At 38.1% G+C, this 24,771-nt stretch overlaps 1 protein-coding gene across 2 annotated transcripts in view; it reads right to left on the minus strand.

Moving 5' to 3' along the window:
• The window catches only part of NELL1 (neural EGFL like 1), a 604,942-nt gene that overhangs the window by 389,690 nt on the left and 190,481 nt on the right, over positions 1-24,771 (minus strand). For both annotated transcript variants that reach the window (XM_060765757.2, XM_060765749.2), the window contains exons 11-12: positions 21,586-21,685; positions 8,020-8,148 (exon numbers count right to left, since the gene is read on the minus strand). In XM_060765757.2, the coding sequence (XP_060621740.1) occupies positions 8,020-8,148; positions 21,586-21,685 (229 nt within the window). The remainder of the gene's footprint in view (positions 1-8,019; positions 8,149-21,585; positions 21,686-24,771) is intronic.

A 24,771-nucleotide genomic window follows, 5' to 3' on the forward strand; every position in this document is an offset into this window, starting at 1 on the left:
CAGATTGTGGTTTTGTTTTGTTTTTTAGCTTGCACGAATGAACAAATGAGTGGCCTTTCAAAAAAGGGAAATATTCTCACATACTGCTTAGTCAGGGTGTTGCTTCTATGATATGTTTGTTAATCCATATGCATAGTGATTTGCAGATACTGCATTGCATACACACATATTTCAATGATTTACTTACATCAGGAATAAGAGTTCAAATAACATGTAAGAAAAACCAGAAGAGAGAGAAGTATTTTAAACCATTTCTCTTCTTTCTCATGCTCTCCTAAAATTTGTTTTTCCATGTGTGTTGGGAAAATTCTGCAAAATTATCTAGGCAAGAAAAGCTGTGTGTGTGTGTGTGTGTGTGTGCATGTTTTTGTGATTATCAAGACTGAATACCACTGGTGTTCTACTGTGCATATTGAGATGGAAACAGGCAGCTGAAAAGTAGCAGGGAATGAGTCCCTTAAAAGTGAAAATACAGAAATAAGACTAGCAGCTGACTATGTGGCAAAACAGACAGTAGTTTAAAATCAGATGGTGCAGAAGACATGGCTCCCACATCCAACAGCTTCTGCAAAAGGTGAATATGTAATTAGAGGGAATGGACAGAACAAAACCCACCCCAGCTGCTAGTTCTTTCAAAGGAACCTGTGGTGCAGCCTGAAACTGTCTGATCCTTAAAGGAAGGGGTGTGCATCAGAGGCAACACAGCATTTGTACAAAGATCTGTGAAACAACCTCAGCAGTAACTTGTGTCAAGAAGAACAGATGCACACTGTTTGTGACAAAGAAACAGCAGTGTCTGGAAAGATTATAGCAAAGATTTTCCATATGTTGAATATAAAAATCTATCCAAATGCTTCGCTGTGGTTAGTAAACATCCAATGGTTCACAGTTCAGGAAAGCCCCTGCCCTCTGCTTGCAAATAATAATAAAAAAATAATCATTTACTAGGAAGAATGGAGAATGGAAATAAAAAAGTAAAACTTTTGAGAATACACAACTATCAAAGACTACAGGATGTTTCCAAATCATGGAGTCAATTTCAAAGCAGTTTATTTCACAATGGCAACTATGGTGATAACAATGGTTACAATTACACAAAAAGCTGCATATTCTACAAATCTTGTAGTAGTGAATCCCTGCTGCAAGTGAGTTCAAAGGATGCAATAATTAGTAATCTTTTATTGAATGTATAGTTACAGAAGCTTGTAGTATTGAATGACATGATAAGCAGGTGATTTGTGACTTAAAACTTAGAAAACAACAGCACAAACAGTTGTGTAATACAGCCATGGAAAAATGCTAGTTTACTTGAAATGAAGAGTCTACAACTGCCCCATATTTTTCCTAAAGTGAATACTCTTCCCATTGCCCAAACTATCTGTCTTGCCTAAACAACATTTCTTAATACTTTTCCAGATACAGGATCTCCTTATCCTCTCCACTGTTGCCCATGCCTTCCTTGGAGAAATATAATATATATTCTTAACTTTAGGGCATATACAAGCAGAGCATATGGTAACAAAATATTGTATTTACTTGCATCTAATGGATCTAATGCACATCTCAATTTTCAAAACCCTGAAACCAAAAAAAGTTTTTGCTGTCAAAACGTGCATTATTATTTTATTTTATTTTTTTGTAATTTGACAATTACAGCTGTTGCTTGCTTAGAATTTCTTCTTTACAAACAAAAGTGTTCAGGGACCAATGATTCCAGCAAAAGAAAGAAAAACCTTGGGATGCATTAATGCTATAGCATGAATTCACTTTACCTGCCTTGATTCAATGCTATGAAACGCTGGGGGCTGTAGTTTTAAAAAGCCCTGAGCCTTCTCTGCCAAATAATGTGGAGGCCTCACCAATTCCAGAATGACATAGCATTGAGCTCTGGCCATTAAAGTAAAGATGGTCCCTCAAATAGGAGCGCCAGGTACAGCTCCTGAAGCAGCTTCTACTTTTGCTTTGGCTCAGCCTTAAGATGACTGTATTACACAAATCTATGTTGCACCCTAATTTTGGCGGGGCAATTTAGCCCCTAAAAGTGAACATTAAAGTCAAGTAAATAGGGTATTCTCCAGCACAGTCTTCTCCCATTGTAATAGTGGATTTCAGTTAAAATACTGAAGGAAACCAATTATTCATTTCCGGGTAACATAATTCCTCCATCTCACAGAGATAGATCAAAACAATACTTATCTCAAAGAGCTGGAAGGGTTTCTTGAATCATGACTCCCCAAATTCCAGGGGGGGGGGGGGGAGGGTTCCGTTCTAGGTGATTACAGCATAATTACCTCTCATCACTTACCTCCCTGTCCAGTAACTGAAAACTACATGAAATACACCAAGATATTAAGACATAATCAGCTAAATGATTATCAGAAAGAGAAAGGAAGATGCTAAGGAAAAAGGAAATAACCAAAAACAAAATAACTAACTGCACCTTAGCAAGATCAGATCAGCTCAGATGATCTTCACAAAGTGATGGGGGACACAGAAAACATAAGATGGCCTCAGACCAACTTGAAACTAAGTTTTGATAAAGGCATTACAGAAAGAAACTCTGAAATAATTGTTTATGACTCCCCAAATATGACTCCCCAGGTCTGAAAATAGATTGAAACAGATTCATCTCATTAAAAATAACCTAGATCTGAGAGGCTACCATATATTCAGTATGTTACTAAAAAATTGACACTGTCTGATAACTGTCCAACATGGTAGAATCCAATGGTCTTATAATTGGCTCTGTTAGGCATGCTGATTTAATGAGGCATTGACCACTAGCTCTACCAACTCAACCAGACCTCAACTGGTTTTTTATAAATCAGAAAAGGTAGGCATCTACTGGTAATATGCATGTAGTGGCCCTTACCTATCTCTCAGAAACCTACTCAAATCCCACAGCTGTATACATTGAAAACTGTCAATCTTCACTAGAGAAACAGAAGCCAAATTTACATCCACTGGATATAGCATAATCAAATTGGTTTCCTCGGGATTTTAAAAGTAATATGGTTGGAACCATCTCTGCAATCATTTTCACATCTTCTGAGGTCCCATTCCCCCTACATGCAAATAAAGCATTTTCTCGGGGGGGGGGGGTACATATGGGGGATTCCCCACATACACACATGCACGCACACACACACACGTTGGTTTAATATATAGTTGCAGTTTTAGATAATCTGTATAGTTAAGTTTCTAACACTCTCTTTTCCTACAAGCTGATATTTTCTAGCCAATGTGATTTTTAACCAAAGCCTTCAATATACTGCTGTGAGGAAAACGCATTAAGCACATTGCCATCAGGTTAAACAAAATCCTGGGATAGAGGTCTTCAAAAATGTTTTTCTAGCTCTCTTTTGCATGCTCAAGGGAAAATGCATGATTTAAATTAAAAAGTGGGCATAGATGAAGGGAAGAATACAGAGTACAGATGATAATATTCTGAACTGTTTGTGCCTTATTATTTTTCTATAGATTTGTAATGAACATCTAAAATCATTTAAGGCTCACAATCCCTGCAGTATAAATATACTTTATATACTTTCACACTAATATTCCCATTGAAAAGGTTAATGAAAGCTATAGGTCATATGATTTCTATAAACCTTATAATCTGAGGAATGATCTTCACACATAGCACAATACTAGCCATCCATCCATCTCCCTGCCATGTATTTGTTAGGAAAATCTACACAGGTCTGTAATCCGACTTATTTGTGCTTCATGGAGGATGTAAAAGGCTACCACCTCTATATGAGGAAACAACATACCATATTTTCAGGCAAGACACGCAAAGCAAATACATATAAATGTCTCCCTGATAAATGCTTTCTAGTTTTTCTTTAACAGTTTACTAAGTATGTTGCTTCTTCTCTAAGTATATTACCATCTGCCAGGGATACTTTGATTGTGCATGTCTTGCATGGCAAGGGGTTGGACCAGATGGCCCATGGATCTCTTCCAACTCTATGATTCTATGATTCTCCATCTCAGCTGCAGTTAGAGTGGGTATAGCTCAGGATTCACTTTGAACAGGGCAATTTTTAAAGGGAAAAGGGCTAATAACCATGATTAATATTAATAGAGGTAGGAAATTATAATACAAAATGAATGCTTTTTACGCCATATCATCATGTTAATGCATGTGCAAGGCAAAACCATTAGAAAACACCATGCTCCTTAAAAAAGGGCTAAAGAATAGCTATTCAACCAAGGTTATTTAAAACTTTTCTTCAGATGCAAAATAATTAAAAGCTGGCCACATATTTCCCTGCCATGTATTTGTTGGGGAAACATACACAGGTTTGCAATCTGACTTATTGAGCTTCACAGAGAATGTAAAAGACTACCATCTCTGGATGTAAACTGGAACAGTAGCAAGGAAGCATGGGGCCCGTTCTGTGGGGAAAGACAATACTGTGGAGGCAGGAAGGTCAGGCAGCTGTTAACAAATCCACCTAGATATCTCCCTGCTTAACTCTTGGTGGTGCAATGGGTTAAACCCTTGTGCCAGCAGGACTGCTGACCAAAAGGTCAGCGGTTCAAATCCAGGGAGTGGGGTGAGTCCCATCTGTCAGCTCCAGCTTCTCATGTGGGGACATGACAGAAATCTCCCACAAGATGGTAAAACATCTGGACATCCCCTGGGCAACGTCCTTGCAGATGGCTAATTCTCTCACACCAGAAACGACTTGCAGTTTCTCAAGTTGCCTTTGACACAAAACAAAAACTCTCTTAAGCATATACATCATCTAAGGGCTTTATGCATTTTGGGAATAAACTTTTCTCTTGGGTCCCACCCAATTTTACCTCCCTGTAAGAGCAGGAAGTCCTGAAGCGGGAATCCTCTGACCTATTTAGATTCATGACTTGTCTGGAAATAGATAGTGCACATTATATAGAGAGAACTAGCTCTTCCAAGGGAATATGGCTCACATGGTGTTGTCCTCCACCAAGGCCAGGTGTCTTTGCCTTAACTTTCTAGCGAGAACCCCATTCATTCACATTTCTTTCTCAAGCATTTCAAGAGAATGTCTAGTGCAAAAAGAAATGTGATGGCAATGATAAATAATTGTATTTGTTACCGACCTCTCCTCATTGTTCAAGGCACAATTCAACATAGTTAAAACTGAGAGATAAAATATAATACTATTATAATCCACATATTTAAATACACAGAACTAAGAATGACACCAATACTGTACTATTAAAATGTACAGTTTAAATTCACAGTTTAAAATTGACTATAGAAGAAAGACTCATCAATAATGTACTGAGAACAGTTTGTTGTTGTTCATTCATTCAGTTGTCTCCGACTCTTCGTGACCTCATGGACGAGCCCACGCCAGAGCTCCCTGTTGACCATCACCACCCCCAGCTCCTTCAAGGTCAGTCCAGTCACTTCAAGGATGCCATCCATCCATCTTGTCCTTGGTCGGCCCCTCTTCCTTTTACCTTCCACTTTCCCCAGCATAATTGTCTTCTCCTGGCCACAGTCTGCATCTGCAGTAATCTTTGCACCTAGAAATACAAAGTCTGTCACGGCCTCCACTATTTCTGTTTCATCTATTTCTGTTTCATTGACTATTCTAAAGCCTTTGACTGTGTGGATCATAATAAATTGTGGCAAGTTCTTGGTGGGATGGGCATACCAAGCCACCTTGTCTCTCTCCTGAGGAATCTGTACAAGGCTTTGCTGTCTCCTCATGATGTGGCCAAAGTACTTCAACTGTGTCTCTAGTATCCTTCCCTCCAACGAGCAGTCAGGCTTTATTTCCTGGAGGATGGACTGGTTGGATCTTCTCGCAGTCCAAGGCACTCTCAGAACTTTCCTCCAACACCACAGTTCAAAAGCTTCTATCTTCCTTCGCTCAGCCTTCCCTAAGGTCCAGCTCTCACATCCATAGGTTACTACAGGGAATACCATGGCTTTGACTATGCGGATCTTTGTTGCCAGTGTGATGTCTCTACTCTTTACTATTTTATCGAGATTGGACATTGCTCTCCTCCCAAGAAGTAAGCGTCTTCTGATTTCCTGGCCACAGTCTGCATCTGCAGTAATCTTTGCACCTAGAAATACAAAGTCTGTCACGGCCTCCACTATTTCTGTTTCATCTATTTCTGTTTCATTGACTATTCTAAAGCCTTTGACTGTGTGGATCATAATAAATTGTGGCAAGTTCTTGGTGGGATGGGCATACCAAGCCACCTTGTCTCTCTCCTGAGGAATCTGTACAAGGACCAAGTAGCAACAGTAAGAACTGACCACGGAACAACAGACTGGTTCAAGATTGGGAAAGGCGTGCGGCAAGGCTGCATACTCTCATCCAACCTCTTTAACTTGTATGCAGAACACATCATGCGATATGCAGAGCTTGATGAATGCAAAGCTGGGGTGAAAATTGCTGGAAGAAACATTAACAACCTCAGATATGCAGATGACACCACTCTGCTGGCCAAAAGTGAGGAGGAGCTGAGGAGCCTTCTAATCAAGGTGAAAGAAGAAAGCGCAAAAGCTGGGTTGCAGCTAAACACCAAAAAAACTAAGATTATGGCAACAAGAATGATTGACAACTGGAAAATAGAGGGAGAAAATGTGGAGGCCGTGACAGACTGAGAACAGTACATTGCAGTTTAAACTAATGTTCTATGATTTCTACTCTTCTTTATTCGTAGGCTTCTACATTGCCTTCTTTCCCTCCCAAATAGAAGCAGATAAACATCATTTGCAAGACATTAGATGAATGCAAGCCTTTGAATGTCACAACACCAAAGATTGGAAGCCATTAGGGGAAAGTCAACTGTTGCTTTTAAGTTGCAAGCTAAAAGATTCAGAATTGTTCTGTTTTACCAATCACATGGTGAGCAAAGATTCCCCATGGAAGAGAACACTTTTCTTTCCCAGGCATTTGCCTCAGCCAAACAAAAGTCAGAGACAACAGAAATAAAGCCATTCTAATTAACTGCACTCAACTTGTGTAAACATGATGTATTGTCACCCAGGAGAGCTCTTAGTACAAACAATCAACAGGCACTTCCATCTTTTCCTCAACACATATTTTCTGATTTAAAGGCTAGAAAAAGCAGTTGGAAAACATAGAAGAGATACAAAAGGAGCATAACCATGTGATAACATTCTGTAAATGTGAAAGGACAATTACAGGATAAAAGCCTCACCAGGAAGAATGTGAGGGCTTTCCATCCTCTTACCAACAACACAACTCAAAGAGCCATTTAAGGCACTCAACAATATTACAGTGAAGCCAAAGATAAGTAAAATTGTTTAATTGAGTATAAAGGCAGGCTTTATTCTTCAATGAAAAAGGAGTATGATTGATAGTAACTCTACAGATGCCCAGCACAAAGACTCATACAAACGTTCACTTAATCTGAATTAAGATTATCCAACTTTTCAAGGTAAGTCAGGAAAAGGGAGTTCCATAATCAACCAGAAATCACAAATTCATCAATATGAAATCCATCGAGCTTTGGATGATAAAGGCAGAATTATTTTTTCAGTGAGGATCCATATCAGCACTTGAATCTGAAACAGGTTTTTCACCAAGGTGCTATGGGGACAGTATCAGCTTTTGTAGACCTTCACATTTCCCAAAGTGCCCTTTGCAGTCATAAATATCAATGATACCATTGTCAACAATTATCAGTGTTGTGTCTGTTCACATAGATAATTAAAATCCAGCATATCATGCCTGTTTGTCAGACTAAGCACCACCATTACTAAAATCTATATTGCATACACAATTATAGCCAAGAAGATGACAGTTTATTTTAACATGCCAAGAAATAAGACAGCCACTTGGGAACTGCCCAAATGAAATTTCCATCTGTCTGGGTCATCTGAACTTTCTACAACTAAAATCAAATGAGGATATTAGCATTTGTGCTGCACATGAAGGTTGAACTTCATAATGAAATGCTGTACTCTGCCTTTGCTTTAATAGACCATTTCTCACTAGATTACAATCCAGTCACTTTGTGGAACACATTATTTACCTTCACAATAGGCAGAATCCCCTTGGACAGAGACATAACCACTTTTGCATTCACAAGTGGCTCGGGTATTCCAGTTTCTGCATTCTGCATTTTCACCACATGCATGCCCTTGCGCACAAAAATTGTGACCTGGAAAGTGAAATACATGACATCAGAATAAAATCAGTAAGAAACTGGACTTTCTTTAAAAAACCATTTACAAAAGACATTTATACATACCAAGGAATCCTAAATTTGTACTAATATTAATTTGAATGTCAACATTTTCCCCTGAAAGAGCTATTCATCTCATAACAATAATGCAGCTTCAATTTTAATAATGGAGCTGGTAGAGGGAGGTCAACCCACTCTTCCCGGATCTGAACCGCTGACCTGCTGGCACAAGGGTTTAACCCCCTACGCCACTAGGGACATGATGGCAAAACATCAAAACATCCAGGTGTGCCCTGGGCAATGTCCTTACAGATGGCCAATTCTCTCACACCAGAAGCGACTTGCACTCCCGATATGAAAAAAAACCTTTTAATTATTGTCCCATATTATCCAGCATCCAGTAATACATCATCTTCTCAGTTGTACTATTAGAAAACAATCATAACATATCTCAGCACTTAAATATTTAGACAAGTTTACATGAAGTTGTTATTTATTCAGTTTTGAGTGTTCCATTCATCATAATGAACCCAACCCAAGTAGAACAGCACAAATTAGATACTTCATTCTGACATCTGTTCAACTTTTATCTCCTACTTTCAGCATCCACGCAGTCTGTGGCAGACAAAACTATCGATTCTACTGTTACATATAGTAAGGTCTCACACAGTGAATTTTGTATGATTTGAAATGCTAGGAAATTATTGTTCTTCACTTTGCAATTATTGTGATTTTATTGCCAAGGTGCTTGTGGAATTTTACATCTTATAAATAAAAATTACTGGCTTCGGATGTAATACACCTTGATTTGGATGATGGAGTGAGGAGTGAGGGGCGTGTGTTGTTCTTTCTCGAGCAAAGAAACAATTTCTACTTTTTCTTCTATACAATTCTCTTGAATGGTACAGACTATTAATCTTCCAAATTCCAACCCTATGCTTCCATTCCTTTATTTAACCTTTGAAAAAATACGATCACTGAGGAATTTATAAAGGATGGTCAACTGAAATCATTATTTGCTTGATTTTACTGGCTGAAATAAGTACATTCCAACAACCTTATTTTTACCTCCCATATTTGGTTCACATTTGATCTAAGTGAGGCTAAAAAAGAAATAATGATGGATGCATATAAGTTTCTCAAATAATATATTAATGGCAATAGCTTATCAAAATCCTAGATGACATCAAAACACTGAGAAATAAAAGGCATTCTGGCAGTGTATTTCAACTTTAGTTACCTTTAAGTCATTTTGAAAATAACACTCCAAATCATTTTAAAATTGTCTGTGGTATATATCACAGGCAGTTTTACAATGATTTGGGGTGTTATTTCTGTCTTTCATCCTTTTCCGTTATGGAAAGGATTTCTTTCACTCTTCTCCTTAATGTAAACCAGAAACTGGGTGCCCCCTCCCCCAATCATTAGTTTTATGTGGAGAGTAGGATGGTAATCTGCTAGGCATATGCTGTTGTTTTAACTACTGTCATGCTGACCCAATGAATGACAGCCCTCCAAGTCACTGCCATTATCTCTAAGAGATCCTTTGTGCACTACTACACCTGCTATCCAATAACATTTGATCTGGCTCCTCTACAAAAGTCTAGTGGACTCAGGAGACCCTAGCAGAAGCATTCTTATTGTCAGCATAGTCTCTTGCCTCACTGAAGCACACAGTCCCACCATTACATAAAGGTCTTGCATTGGGACTGTGGTGCAGCTGGCTGGGAGTCAGCTGCATTAAGATCACTACTGACTGAAAGGTCATGAGTTCGAAGCCAGCCCGGGTTGGAGTGAACTTCCAGCCAATTGTGTGTGGTTACATCTGTCAAGTAGGAAAATTAGGTACCACTTATGTGGGGAGGCTAAGTTAACTAATTTACGAGGCCATAAAAAAATCTCCAGCAAAAGCATGCGGGGAATGAGGAAGTACTTTGTCAGTGTCGCAGATGGATGGTGAAGCGACAGCTCCCCTGGTGGCCAGAAAAAGTTGGAATGTTAAATAGTCTCTGACTGTCTATCTATATATGTTGTGTATCTATGGCAATGAATGTTTGCCATTTATATGTACATTGTAATTCACCCTGAGTCCTCTGCGGGGTGAGAAGGGCAGAATATAAATACTGTAAGTAAATAAATTAGTGTGTAGGCATATATACAGACAGATAAAGTATTTAAGATGGAAAAAAACATAAAGGAGAGAGAATAGGATGAGAAAAGGATAAGCTGATGTTAAATCATGAAATGGCTGGCTTTAATAAATTTGGAGCATTGTGCATGTGTTTAGTATAGGAGGGCAAAGACTGTAGTGAATTGTGGAGGGAAGAACCTAAGTAATCTGCATACAGTTCCAATGTGCTTCTTCTGGTGTAAAAAAATGGAGTATAAAATCTTTGAAGCAAGAGCTTTCCTTTTTCTATAGCTAATCTGCACTTATGCCACTACATGAATAATAGCAGTACTCTTTCATTAACTTCACAACATTTTAAAACTAGGACTAAATTACTGTGTTTGGATACTACTTGATTTAATCTAGATTCCTAATACTTTCAAAACTTTGTATAAATGAAATCACACAGAGAGACAGACAGAACAGGAACCAGGTTGTAAACTGGAATAATGACAATACTGGTAGTAGTAACTAGAAAGAAATATAATATAGATATATAAGAAAACAACCAGCATTATCATTATTCCAGTTTACAATCTGATTCCTGTTGTTTTCTTCCCCCCGACCCCTTGACTTAGCACACGATAGCTCTAGTGCTCTAACCCAACTAAAGTTAGACATGAGCATATTTCATTTGAAACAGTACTTAAGACAGTCAGGACTAACCTATTACATTATTTTCACTGAAAGATACTATTGCTGTGGTCATTGTGTTTATGTTTATTTATACCCAACTTTTTCTTTCCACAAGGAGACTCAAAGTGGCCTACATTGCAAGCATTTCAATACAATTCAAAATCTACAAGTATACAAACATTAAAACAGAATTAAACATAAACAGCATTTAAAAATTCATAGTTCAAAAACATATTCAAAGTTAAAAATCACGGTACCCCCTGACTTGATATTTAAAACCTTCTTCTTAAAAAGCCTGCCTGAGTAAAAAAAAATTATCCTGTTGAAGGAAGGACAACAGGGAGAGAGCCATTCTGGTTTCTTTGGGCAGGAAGTTCCAAAGCCACAGGGTGACCAATGAGAAGGCCCTCTCTCTCGTCCCCACTAACTGAGCTTGAGGTGGAAGTGGGACCAAGAGAAGGACCTCTCCTGAAAAACACAAGTCCTGGGCAGGTTTATACAAGGAGACACAGCCAGATAGCTTGGATCTGAGTTGTCTAGGGCTTTAAAGGTCATAACGAGCACTTTGAATTGTGCTCAGAAACAAACTGGCAGCCAGTGGAGCTACTGCAACAACAGGGTTGCCTACCTGTAGCCAGCCCCAGTTGGCAACCTGGCTGCAGCTCTTTGGACCAGCTGAAGTTTCCAAGCATTTTTCAGAGGCAGCCTTGCATAGAGTGTGTTACAGTAATCCAGATGAGATGTAACTAAGGCATGTACCACCTTTGGCTAGATCCAGTTTCTCAAGGAATAGGTGCACTTGGCACACAAGTTTTAATTGTGCAAAGCCCCTCTTGGCCACGGCCAATACCTGGGCTTCCAAGTTTAACACTGATTCTAGGAAGGCATCCGAATTGCGAACCTGTGTTCAGGGGGAGTGTAACCCCATTCAGCACAGGCTGGATCCCTCTTCCCTGATCTGCCTTTCGACTGACCCAGAGCACTTTTAGCTGGACTAAGACTTATGACAGAAGAAACTCTTTTTTAAAAAATCTATAAAAACTGAAGCAACATGAACATTCTTATGGGATCTCTCAAAATTCTCCATTTATTTCTGTTAGAATATAGCCGTATTAGCCTTTTACAGCATAAAAAGTAGATATCAGAAGGCAGAGAATGTGTTCTAGCAGTACCTGTAAGACTAAATAATCTATTTTATCATAGATAATTTACCCAGCCACATGCTGAGTCAGTCCAAGAAGTCACTTTTCATGAGACTTCACTTTCTGCCACTCCAAACCTGGAGGCTTTATTCTGCTGTCTATGACTTAAGAAATATGTCATTATCCAGGACAATGATTCACAAGCATGACATCATTTCCTACAACATGCCAATTGTATGCCATGGTATCAACTCATATAGATGTTTCCCAACATGAAGAACTCTATTTGCATTCTACCTAAATATTGGAATGTGGAATTTGATTCCTACATAGAAAGTTTTCACCATCATGTCCAGACTACAATAATTTATCAAGTAATCTCAGTTAGATGCTACCTATAATCAAACAGTACATATTTGTCAGAAAAGTGGATAATGAGCACTTCTGATTCAAATTAGAAAGAGCCATACAAATTAGTCCAAGAATGCCCCACTAATGTACAAAACCAACGTGAAATGCACAGACCTCATGAGCCCTGATTAGGCTCCTTTTATTAAAGTTACACACATTAATTTATCCAGAAGATCCATTTCTCAAATTCACTGTCAGGGCACATGGATATATGGATTTAATGCCACCAATACTCCAAGCAATGTAAAGGATAAAACTGTGGCCAATCTAGCCATTGTGGATGTGAGAATTCCTGTACACCATCATCTTACAAAGTAATTCAACATGGTCATTTTGAGCTTACTTAAACTGCCTTTTATTTTGTGATATAGCAGTTATTCTCAAATCAACTGCACTGCTCTGAGTGCCTACATGACAAACATCTTTCTAATTGACCTGGAACAAAACCTCCCCAGGAAATGCACTCAGAAGCTTCTCTTGTTCCTGAGTTTAACAGATAACATCTTTATTATCTGACCCACAATCTGAGGGTCAGATAATAGACTCAATGGCCCAAGATGTCCTGTTCACCCCTATAATTCTATGAAAAGAGTCACTTGAGAAGTTCCACCAGGATTTCAACCACTTCCACCATGCCATGAAACTGATTCTTGAGTAATCCACACCACAAGTTCACTTTCATGGACTGCAACTTTACTTCTAAATACCATATTGGGGCTACATATACTTATATGGATCTAGAGTCCAACCAATAAAGGAAAAATCAAACATATTACATACAGGCAAGTAGCCTTATCCATCTGCATCTGGCTAAACCAGGCATGTCCAAAAACTGGTATGTTTACACTGGTTAAAACTGCTCTACGTTTTAGATATTGCATTCTTTTTTCATGAGTTTATTTGCACTACGAATAAGACATGCAGTGTGCACAAAAATCATTCCTCTTTTTTTCAAACTATAATCTGGCATCCTAACAGGCTGAGGGACCATGAGCTGGCTATCGGCTTAAAAAGTTTGGACCCTCATGGAAACCTTCAAAACAAACATAAAAGTTATACACTTGCAGCAGGAATCTCTCAAATTATAATACCCACCTAAGGGAGTAGAAACAAATAAACAAAATGACAACATCAACATTAATAACTTTATTTATATTCCACCCTATCTCCCAGGCAGACTCAGGGCAGATTCCAACATATAAAAAGGCAAACATGCAATGCCTCCCTAAACCAAACAAATACTAACATAACAATCCCACATAAGCCCTCATATGAATACAACATTAGAACCTAACATCAATAAATCAAACAAAACACAATAAAATTATATAATGACATAAAACAAAGCAAGACAGAGCCAGAAATGCTCTATTACAAAGTGGACCAAAACCAGAAAATTACAGAACACTATTAGTTGTCATCTACAGTGCCCACATGATACTACTCAATTGCATAACACTGGCCAGCACACATTTTGGTGCTTCAAATATTAGCCTTGTTTCTGGGTATATATATCTGACCTGCTGATTCCAAAGATGGCACCAGATTTCCCCTATCAACACTACTTTTTGATATACACACCTTATGCTGTATACCAGTTTTCATCTGCTTGGCAGCAAAAAATCAGAACCATAACTAAGAAACTAGTGCTTGTGCAGTCTATCCAATGCACTTTTTGAATCAGTGCTTCAAAAAACCCCAGGAACAGGTCTAAAATCCAAGACACCAAAAAAAAAGGGGGGGGGTGTTGCATAATCAAAACTTAGCAACCAGTTCTGGAGAATAATAGAGCCCTATCTAGAAATGGTCTTGGTGGAAGCCCTTACTGTCTTATAGGCATACATTAATAACTACTCACTTACAGCATAACAGACAGGGGCAAGGCTTTTTCACATACCTAGCTGTCAATTTTGTTTTCATTTCTATTCTGGCAGCAACCTTAAAAGGCCCTAATAGTACATGATGGAATATCACAGATGCATTTACTTATTCTCCAAAGGGATACATGCAATCCTACATTACCACTCTGTAGTCAACATTTGACATTGTATATTCATCTACACAAGAAAATATATGGTCAGAATTATGACATCAGAAATAGCAATATCCGAAGAAAAGAAAAGAATTGTAGAACATTTCAACCTTTTTGGACATACAATATGGTACTACAAATAGCAGTTCTCAAAGAGAAAGGGGGAAAATTTTAAAAGAGAAGCAATCTCCAATCCATTAGAAGAGGTATGAACCGAAATAATAATTTCATGGCACACTACATATATTAATACTTGCATGTTGAAATAGTAACATTAACATAGATGTTGTCGTAACTGCACATATAACCAAAAGAATGTCCCCACGGAAGGCATTGCCCCTAAGGGAATTGAATTTAATAAACAGACTTACTGCTTTCTCATACCTCTACTAATTGGCCACTACTAACCACTTGAAAGGCCTGTATTATCTTGCAACTGTCTTTGAAGTTTTATTTTTAGGGTCATACTTTGCATCTTTCTTTATTCTGCTAGATCATATCCTGCTCCTGTAACTGGGTAACTATGCTAGAAAACCTGTTGCTATAATATTACTCTCTCAGGGCACCTAGAAAAGTGGACTGATACCTGTGAAAGTTCACACTAAGACAGATTATTTAATATTAAACGTGCTAAAAAATTTCTCTATTCCTCACTTTTTCACTTCGTTTCATTAGATTATGTCATACTTCCTAAAAACTTCCATATAACTAATTTGGAATAGAAAGATTTACTTAATGCAAGTTTTGTACATAGTAAGTTTGTACTGAAGAACAGGGAAAAATCTTTACATCACTGCCTTTTAATTTCCATCCAACACGGATGACAAGGCAAATGAGCATGAAGTAGAACAACAAAAAATTCAACAAATATATCAAAACAATGTCTTCCCGGATTGAGGTTATAAATGTGTGAAATAACCTAACAACAAAGCTCAAAATATTTGAAATACAATTACCGGCTTTCATGATGTGTGTAGCGGAGAGCATGTATTCCAGATCTCTTGACAGACCTATAACCTCTATTTCTTCTTTAGACATCACAGCTGAGTGATCTACGAGTTTTATCAAGGTTGGTACTGCATTTTTTCTACACTTGGCTTTCCTTTGATGAAAACATCCTTATGTCTTTATTACAACTGCTTCCACTAGATTAAGCTTTGCTTTAAGTTATTTGACTGTGCAATGACCCATTAATCATTTTAAGCTAATTATAACAGTAATCAAATTCTATGCTTCAGCAGATCCATAGACAAGCTCATTTCACGTCAGTGAAGAATAGTGCAATTCTCTGGATCCATATAGGTATAGGTGAAAGTTCTCCAGCATTCAAATAATTTATCTCTATATCTACTGTTCATAGTTTCTTCGGAGGCCACCCTAAAGACAGGAGTAAGTTCCAAGCAAACATAGATATGTCTAAAATGGATATAACTCTCATACGTAAACAGTCTTCTTCCCCACTAAGTCCTTTCTGATTTATTCAAATACAGAATAATGAGAACATGTGTGTGTGTGACCCAACCCATTATCAGCAGAAGCTAGTGATTAAAGATCATGTTTTATTTTGCATTTTACAAATGCTGTCCAAGTTGCTGAATCCTATCCCAAGGCACCACAGAAGTCTCTTTTAAAGTACGGGCTAAAACAAGTTGATTTTTCTTCCCAGGGGCATTGGAGAATCCAATCTCCATTAACAAATATTGCATAGCAATTTGCTCAATCACTATAAATCCAAATTTCTACCATCATGATCCTATTAATGTATTAGGTAAGTATGCTTTTGATTAACATGTAACATTTGTTCCAATTCCTGTTGCAAATTAGAAAAAAATATCAAAAGTATTTGAGTAGATAGCTTCTCTAAGGAGTAGATACACCTTAGACCTGGGGTGGGTAAGGGCCAATGTCATTACTAGTCCAGCAGGATCATGAACCCCACAAATTGCCTATCACTGTCTCTGACAGAGCAGTAATTATCATGCGGGAGTCCTATTCCAGGGTATTATATATAGCAGTGCTATTGAGATTAGGGGTCTTTGGACCAGCGCAGCTGTCATGAATCTAACCTTTTGCCAGGAAGGCCGAAGCCTGGAAAGTCAGTAGCTGACATGTTCAGAGATAGGCAGGAGAGCTAAGAGGCAAGAGGGAGGAGTCAGCCGACTCCTGATTGGCTAGAGCAGTCAGAGGAGGAGTTAGCTTTGAGAGGGGGGAGAAAAAGGCTGTCTTATTTGACAAGCAGAGGAGAAGAGCTTTAAACATCGTAGAGTGAAGAAGTATTTTAGGAAGAGGGAGCTGAGAGGAATTTAGACAAGGAGAACTTTTGAAGTGAACCTTGTAGTTAGAGCATAGGGAAGGCAAAGGTTCCTGGTTCACTGTACAAAGAAGGGTCAGTGAAGGAAAGCCTATTTTGCTCTGTGAGGCAGTCAGTGGGCTGTTCTCAAGGGCACACTGTGTCAGTGTAGTGAACAGTGTGAGACAAGGAACTCACAGGGAACAAAAGTTATAGTCTTAAAGAAAGACTGCTTGTCTAAACAGCTAAGCCTCAAGTAACCACATTACGCTTTTGTACCACTCTTATTAAGAGTTCCTTTGTTCATCAAGTTTTAATAAACCTGTTACTTATTTCATCTTTAAACTGGTGTCTGCCTCGGTCTGTGAAACTCAATAGATCTCAGCAAGCCTAAAGTCAACTTAATTTCAGTCCAGTCAGCAAAAGAAGCAGTTGTTAAAGAAGAACCAAGGGCTTGACCAAACTTTACCAATTCCACATTCACACTTATGTTTTCCTCAGACATATATTGAGGTGGTGGCGGCGAATCTACCAATTACATCGGTCATTATCATCGTTAGTTCAGTTGGTCACTTAATAATAGCACTGAGGTGGGGATAAGAGAGTCTTTCCCCCTTTGTCACAGTCATTCATCCCCGTTAACGTAGTGTCCAGCTGAACGTTAACCATTTAAACTGGTGGGCAGAGGGTGGGATTTGTCTGCCCCTCCTGCCCAAGTGTTCGTTGACCTCCTTTACATTGGTGGCAGCGGTGGGATTGCTTGTCCCCCCTGCCTAGTTTGAATGCTGATCCTTGTTACAGCAGCCTCTAAGCCATTGGCTGCTGGTCCCTGGTATGAGACAAGAAGAAACAATTGAACCCAATGAACACAAATGTAATGTTGGTCTCTGATACACTGGGGTGGGTTGGGAGAGGATGGATAATTGCCAGGTGGTCAGACAGCCTTAGAAGTACTGCTATGAATAACTTACTCTAGAAGCGCTTAGAAAAAGATGCTTTCTTTAGCTTTTTAACTTGAGCAAAATACAAAATTGTGTTGAGATGCTTACAGGATTTTGATAAAACTATTAAACTCACTGTTGAGTCAACAGTGAGACAACAAATTCTTTGAAACAGCAACACAGCAAAAATAAAAAATTCCCAATACATATGTGCATTCTGTACAGCAACAAATTCTGTCTGCAATCCTACATATGCTCATCTGAGATAAAAGGTCACCAAATTCATAGACATTTATTTTCATGTAGACATGTGCTGTGCAAATTTTAAAAGTTGCAACACATTTTGTAAAAAAATATAGTAGAGTTATATCAAGGAAGATGCATTATTTCCTTTAAATGAACAATGTGAAAATTCATGGAAAATGCTTGCTTAATTATATTCTTGTTGAAGTTATATAGATAATTAGTTAATTAATCAAATGTGTTAAAAACAGTAAATAATGAACACCACTCAGAAACACGAGAACTCCAGACAACAAGCAATCAAGGGCCAGTTAACACTCCAAAACAGAGGATGCCACCAGGCAACAAAGGCCAGGCTACCTTTATCAGATACCCTCACTTATTGACTTTGAAAACTTCATCGCTAGTCAAATGCTAATTCAAGCTTGTCAATTGCAACATCCACACTTGCCAATTGCAACATCAACACTTGCTTTAAACAGACAGGGGTTCTTTCTTCCACCCTGGACATTCCACAGATATATATATATATATACTGCACTTACTTCACTGCCAACAGTATCTCTGAAGATGGCAGTCACAGATGCAGGTGAAATGTTATGAGAGAATGCTATTAGAACATGGCCATACAGCCCGAAAAACTCACTTTAACCCAGTGATCCTTTCATACATTTTTCAATATATTTTCTGATGAATAGATTTTATGTATTTACACAATTCAAAAGTGATACAACACACATGTATTTTCAGCTCAAGCCTTGCTCCTTGGTACAAAAATGTGAGGTGAAAACAGCTTTATAAATATGATGTCCCTGTTATTTAAAAAAATACACGTAGAATACCTTTTACATTCATGTTTCCCAACAGCTAGCTGGAATCTAACACAACTAAATTCTAAAAATAGTTCAAAGTCTGGTAGCAATGCTTGAGAAATGTTTGATTTTGCATCTGAATAAACTGAACTCCTTCTACTTTATACACAGAAATGTCTGAAATCCAGTCTTGAAGGCTAGGTAAGAAATGAGAAATATGGTAATTGAAGTGCCTCCTGAAGCTGCCAGTAAAATAAATCATAAACCACTTTTATATAAGTTGTAAATGTAATAAGAGAGCTGCAGTTCTAATACAACACCACTATACTGTTCCTCCGTTCTCACAAATATTTATACACAAAAAATGTATGCAAAAGTCCCATAGCATTCAACAGGGTGATTTCCAGGTTAGTGAGTATTGGATTGTAGCTTGGGGTTAGAATTCTATGTCAATCTAACTGGGAATGCTATTGAAATCAACATAGTATACTTCTGAGTGAACATGTTTAAGACTGCACTATAAAGACATGCATTTCACCCTCACATGGGAAATTTTAAATTGCCTGCCCTATCGAGTTCAGTATACAGTGAGTAAAAAAATGGGAAATTCAAAAAAGCTTGGTCAAATCCAATTAGTCATTCGTTCTCACATAAAAGGTTATCCACTTCCCATGCCAAAAGGTCATTCACTATATGTCAGGACTGGCCGGGTGTTTGTGGAAATGAATAGCAGCCCCATAAAATGGTTTTGTGAACATTAGGACATCCAGAAAAAGAAAATGAACTATCACATCTGTCCCTTCCAGTAACATAATCATCACCCATAATATGGCATTAAATTGAACCATGGATGACAAGTCACACACACAAAAATGATTAAACTGCAATCAAGAAATTGTTCCACTTCTTAGTAGTGTTTTGATTAATGCATCTTAAACAAAAAGAATTATTTAACTAGAACTGTCATTACCTGTGAATTCATTTGCTCATGATGATTATACATCATTACTTATGTACCCACATAGATGTGCAGGGAAACAGAGAAGCTTTGCCTTTAAGGGGTATTTGGGAATAGCAAGCAGCTGGATGACAGGGAATGCACTGGTGAACAGGAAAAACTGATTGGGACTCATAGGAGTAAAGCACAAATTAAGAGCATTCTGGTGGTTGTAGCTTTAAGCATTGCTCATGACCTACCCCATCATCACTTGGCTGCTGCACCATTTGGATTGTATTTACAATTTTAAACATGTTTAATATTCTATTCATATGATTAGAACTCAATTAAACTCTTCTTCAAGAAACTCTGGCTGAGATTCTACATTAGCGATTTAATTATAGCCAATGCTAGTACTGTATTACTTCACTAAGCAGGATCTCCTGGCCTGACACTGCCACCAATCTGGTCTTATTGAACAGCAACCACTGCAAGAAATGGGAGTCTGTTTTCTTTTTGACTGGGGCATAAAAGAGTGACATTTCCACTTCTTTCCTATGAGTGATATCTATCAGAACCAGGATTCCTATTGTAATTCTTCCTCATACCAGCAATTGTTTATTATTGTTATTGTTATTATTATTATTACCTCGGGTTTCTCTTTGTTCGGACTCAAGGCAGCTCACATGCGACATTAGGCAAGTTTAAAAGGTGCAATACAATAGTTTTAAAAACTATTTAAAAACATTGTGGTTTACAGAAGCATACATGGAAACATTAGTCTGCTGCATCCCGTTCGACAGGAGAATAGCTGTTCCTCACTTGCAGAAGCTGATACCAGGTAATCCAGACCTGGGAAACTTTTATGATCCATATGTCTTCCCTACATTATTGAACATGTAGGAGTTGTGAGTACGAATCAGTCACAACAATGTATTACTTGAAAATTAATAAAGTGCAAAAAAATATGAATCAGTCACAAATGCGTAACTCTAGGTTACACATTCATAACTGCAAACATGAATTCCACTCACTATTAATAACTGAACATAAATAACATGTAACTGTACTTATATGTTGCCAAGAGTGGTATTTGGAGTTTTATGTGTTTTTCAGATCCAAGATAAAATGCTTTAAAATATTGCCATCTGTTTCCTGATAGACATTAAATGCAGAGTATATCCGTTTTTCCTTATTCTGTACAGGTCATCATTTGGTTCTCAGTCCACTTTTTGCCCTCATAAGATCAAAGATTTTTAGGGACTATATATTTGAAAGACTACCCTTTTTCATATATATATATGCTTTAGTTACTTTCTATGGCTTTCCTCTAGGTTTCTCAACTTTATCAGAAAAGTACATTAGACAATTAGTAACAACAGAACATATTTTCTGACAAGAGTTTCTAGACATTTTGCTGTTTTGGCAAAATCTCATTCCTTTCAGCATTAGGTTAAAATATAGTTCTTCTAGAAATTAACTGTTTTCCTTTAAAAGTGATTTATTTATGGCATGCTACATACACACTGCTATTATTTTGTTATAATAAGACTGCTATCCGCAAATCACTGGGAATTTAAGGGGCAATAATAAATGTTTTTGGATTTAAATACATGATATTATACATATTTTATTATTCTAAACCAAATGATCTCTCTGTGAGGGTACATCCAATTTTGACATATTATGGGTAATAACATTACATAGGTGACAAATTCCATTTAGACATATACAGCCAAAGTAACATCTTATACATTCAAATCTAGCCACGTAAGTACAATTATTGCTTTCCTACTTACCTCTACATACACTGCAGCACTGATTCTCTGGAAGAATGTAATCTTTTTCCGAGCAGTTCAACGGAGGACAAGTCTCTGTTACTTTTATTAATATTCCATTCTGGAAATAAAAAATAGTTTAGAGTGACACTGGTGGAAAGAAAAGTGACAGGGGAGTCACATTGTTTCCAAGTCTACAGCAACAATGATATTTACAACAATTGCATTAAAATGACAGGCAGAAGGGTAGACACACGACATCAAATACTAATTTAATCAACTTGGCAAATTCTACAGGTTGAAAGAATATGCATTGTTCTCAAATTCAAGGTTAATCTATTATTGAATCATGAGCTAGAAACAAAGTTTTCCATTCTCCACCCTCCCCTGCTTTTTGTTTCTGGGTTTGCTCATGATGATGATGACAGTAATTTTGAATTTCTGCATGACTTTATTTGATCCAAATATCACTAAGAGACTATAGGTAAAAACAGGTATACAGAAAAAACAACAGTTTACAGCAGTGGTTCCCAACCTTTATTTGACCAGGGACCACTTTGATTAGGGATCACTTTGACCAGTGATTACTCTCCAACATTAGTACTAAAAGGGTTACAAATCAGTTTTTGGTCAACTTTAGATTTGGTTTGCTTATTTGGTGTGCTGATTTAGAAAATTGTATTGGATAGACCACATCAGTTCTAGTTTCTGATACAGAACATATGACATCTAGTAGTTGCCATCTGATCACCCACAGAAAACCATATTAAGTAATCTAGAGCTGATGTGGTCTAACCAATGCAATTTTCTGAATCAGCATCCCAAATAACCCCAGGAACAGGCCTAAAAATGAAGACACCAAGGCGCCCCTGCTTCCAGGTGCCACATTGAATAGCTCTGCTCAGGAAGAGTGAAGAGGAGGAGAAGCAGCAGTCAGGAGGCTTGTTGTTGCACCTTTTGTGGGCAGTCAGCCTCTCTCCTCCCCACATCCCCATTGCCTCGGCACTATAAGAGGGTTTCACAAGACCAGTCACTCTCATTGCAATGGACCATATTTTAGTTCTTGCAGACCACTGGTGGTCCATGGACCACAGGTTGGGAACCACTGGCCTACAGGAATGCATGCAAATTGCATTACAGGATGAGCCAAGCCACAGTGCTTTACAGTATAAGTCAAATATACTTAAAATGTGGCAATTTAAAACTAAATCCCTATTGGATTTCATGCTTATATACTGAAATACAGACACATTTAAATCACATAGCAAAAGTGTTCTTTTTATGTGAAAAATGGTGGAACAGTGTTCCAAACTTTTAAACCAAACTAATGATTGCTACAGCTATCTTTTCATATATCCTTCCAAAATCCCTGTAAAAGTTTAAAACTGTGAATGAAAAAAAGTTTGTTTTTTTTTAAAAAAAACCCCAATAGAATAGTTCTCTAGGAATGTCTCCTTACAAAACGCAATAATCAACTTATTCCAAAATTATGAAAATGCTCTATCTGCTATAAGTACTTTGTCATCCGATATTTAAAATATACTCTGGGATCAGTCAAGTCATTTCAAAACTGCATTGTTAATATGGAATGCATAAGGCTTGCAGAGCTGTTCCAGAATCCTTAGTTGAGAATTAGTTTATCTTAAGTAGTCTTCGTTATCCTTACTTTCTTCAGTTTATACAGAAGACACCCATTTTTTCATGGGAAAGATGTGTGGGGCCAAGGGAAATATCAATGCAACATCCTAATGGTAGTTGTACCAACAGAGCAGCAAGGGTTGTGGCACATGGAAGAATGTACAAAGTACCATTATCAACAATGCAAAGTAGCTTATAAGACAATTGGAATAAACAGTGTGTCAAAATATTTTTAAGTTAATGGAAAGCGCAGCCTTAGTACATGTTCTATTAATTTTGCTGACTCGAAAGTACTTACAGAGGAAAACTAATTACTTTCCCCATTCATTACCATTCAAATATTCTGAAAAATAAAGATTGTTACCAGAATGTGTACTTAGAAGCACCCTCCATGTGTTTAGTAGTGCTTACTCCCAAATTAATTTGCTGCAAGCGATGGTTATTTCTGCGTGGGCTCAATAACAATAGTTGTCCTAATATTTCTTAATTCTTGGTCATTTAGTAAACCTCTGATTCATAATTCATGCAAAAACTCAACTACACAGCCATCTTGGTCCAGTTTGCCTGCCAGATGAGTTCCCAAGGACTTAAACCATCTCCCAGCATAGTCTTAGGAAGGCCAGGTCATCACCTAGGGCCCATGGCTAAATCATTTTAAGTACAAAGTACGCCTGTGCTACAACAAGTACACAAAGTACTCAGATGTAATTCAATACAATCAAAGTCTGACCTTGTGTTTTGACAGTCAGTTTGAATCTAAGATGATATGTTATTACTGCACATTTAAAACCTGAGGATCACAACCAGACACAGTGAAGACATCCGCCCTTGTGCTATGCTACTCTGCTGCTGAGTATGCATACCCAGTGTGGAACACATCTCACCACACTAAAACAGTGGATGTGGCTCTTAATGAGACATGTCTGCGCCCTACACCACTGGAGAAATTACACTGCTTAGCCGGTATTGCACCACCTGAAATCCTCCGGGAAGTAGCAGCCAATAGTGAAAGGACCAAGGTAGAGACATCTCCAGCTCATCCCTTGTTTGGGCATCAGCCAGCACATCAATGACTTAAATCAAGAAATAGTTTTCTAAGATCTACAGAGATGGAACACCTCAGCAAGCGAGAGTCCAAAAGTGGCAGGCTCAAACCCAGAACCTCAATCAATGGCTGATACCCAATGAGAGACTCCCCCCTGGGCACAAAGAAAACTGGACAACTTGGAAGGCGCTGAACAGACTGCACTCTGGCACCACGAGATGCAGAGCCAACCTTCAGAAATGGGGCTACAATGTGGAATCCACAACATGCGAGTGTGGAGAAGAGCAAACTACAGACCACCTGCTGCAATGCAACCTGAGCCCTGCTACATGCACAATGGAGGACCTTCTTGCAGCAACACCAGAAGCACTCCAAGTGGCCAGATACTGGTCAAAGGACATTTAATCAACTACCAAGCTTGCAAACTCTGTGTCTTTTGTGTGTTTGTTTGTTTGTTCTGTCAAAAACGTAATACAACTGTTCGGTTGCCTGACACGATAAATAAATAACATTCAAAATTTCAC

The sequence above is a fragment of the Anolis sagrei genome, chromosome 1 (genome assembly GCF_037176765.1).
Source record: "Anolis sagrei isolate rAnoSag1 chromosome 1, rAnoSag1.mat, whole genome shotgun sequence".
In the NCBI taxonomy this organism is placed as follows: domain Eukaryota; kingdom Metazoa; phylum Chordata; class Lepidosauria; order Squamata; family Dactyloidae; genus Anolis; species Anolis sagrei.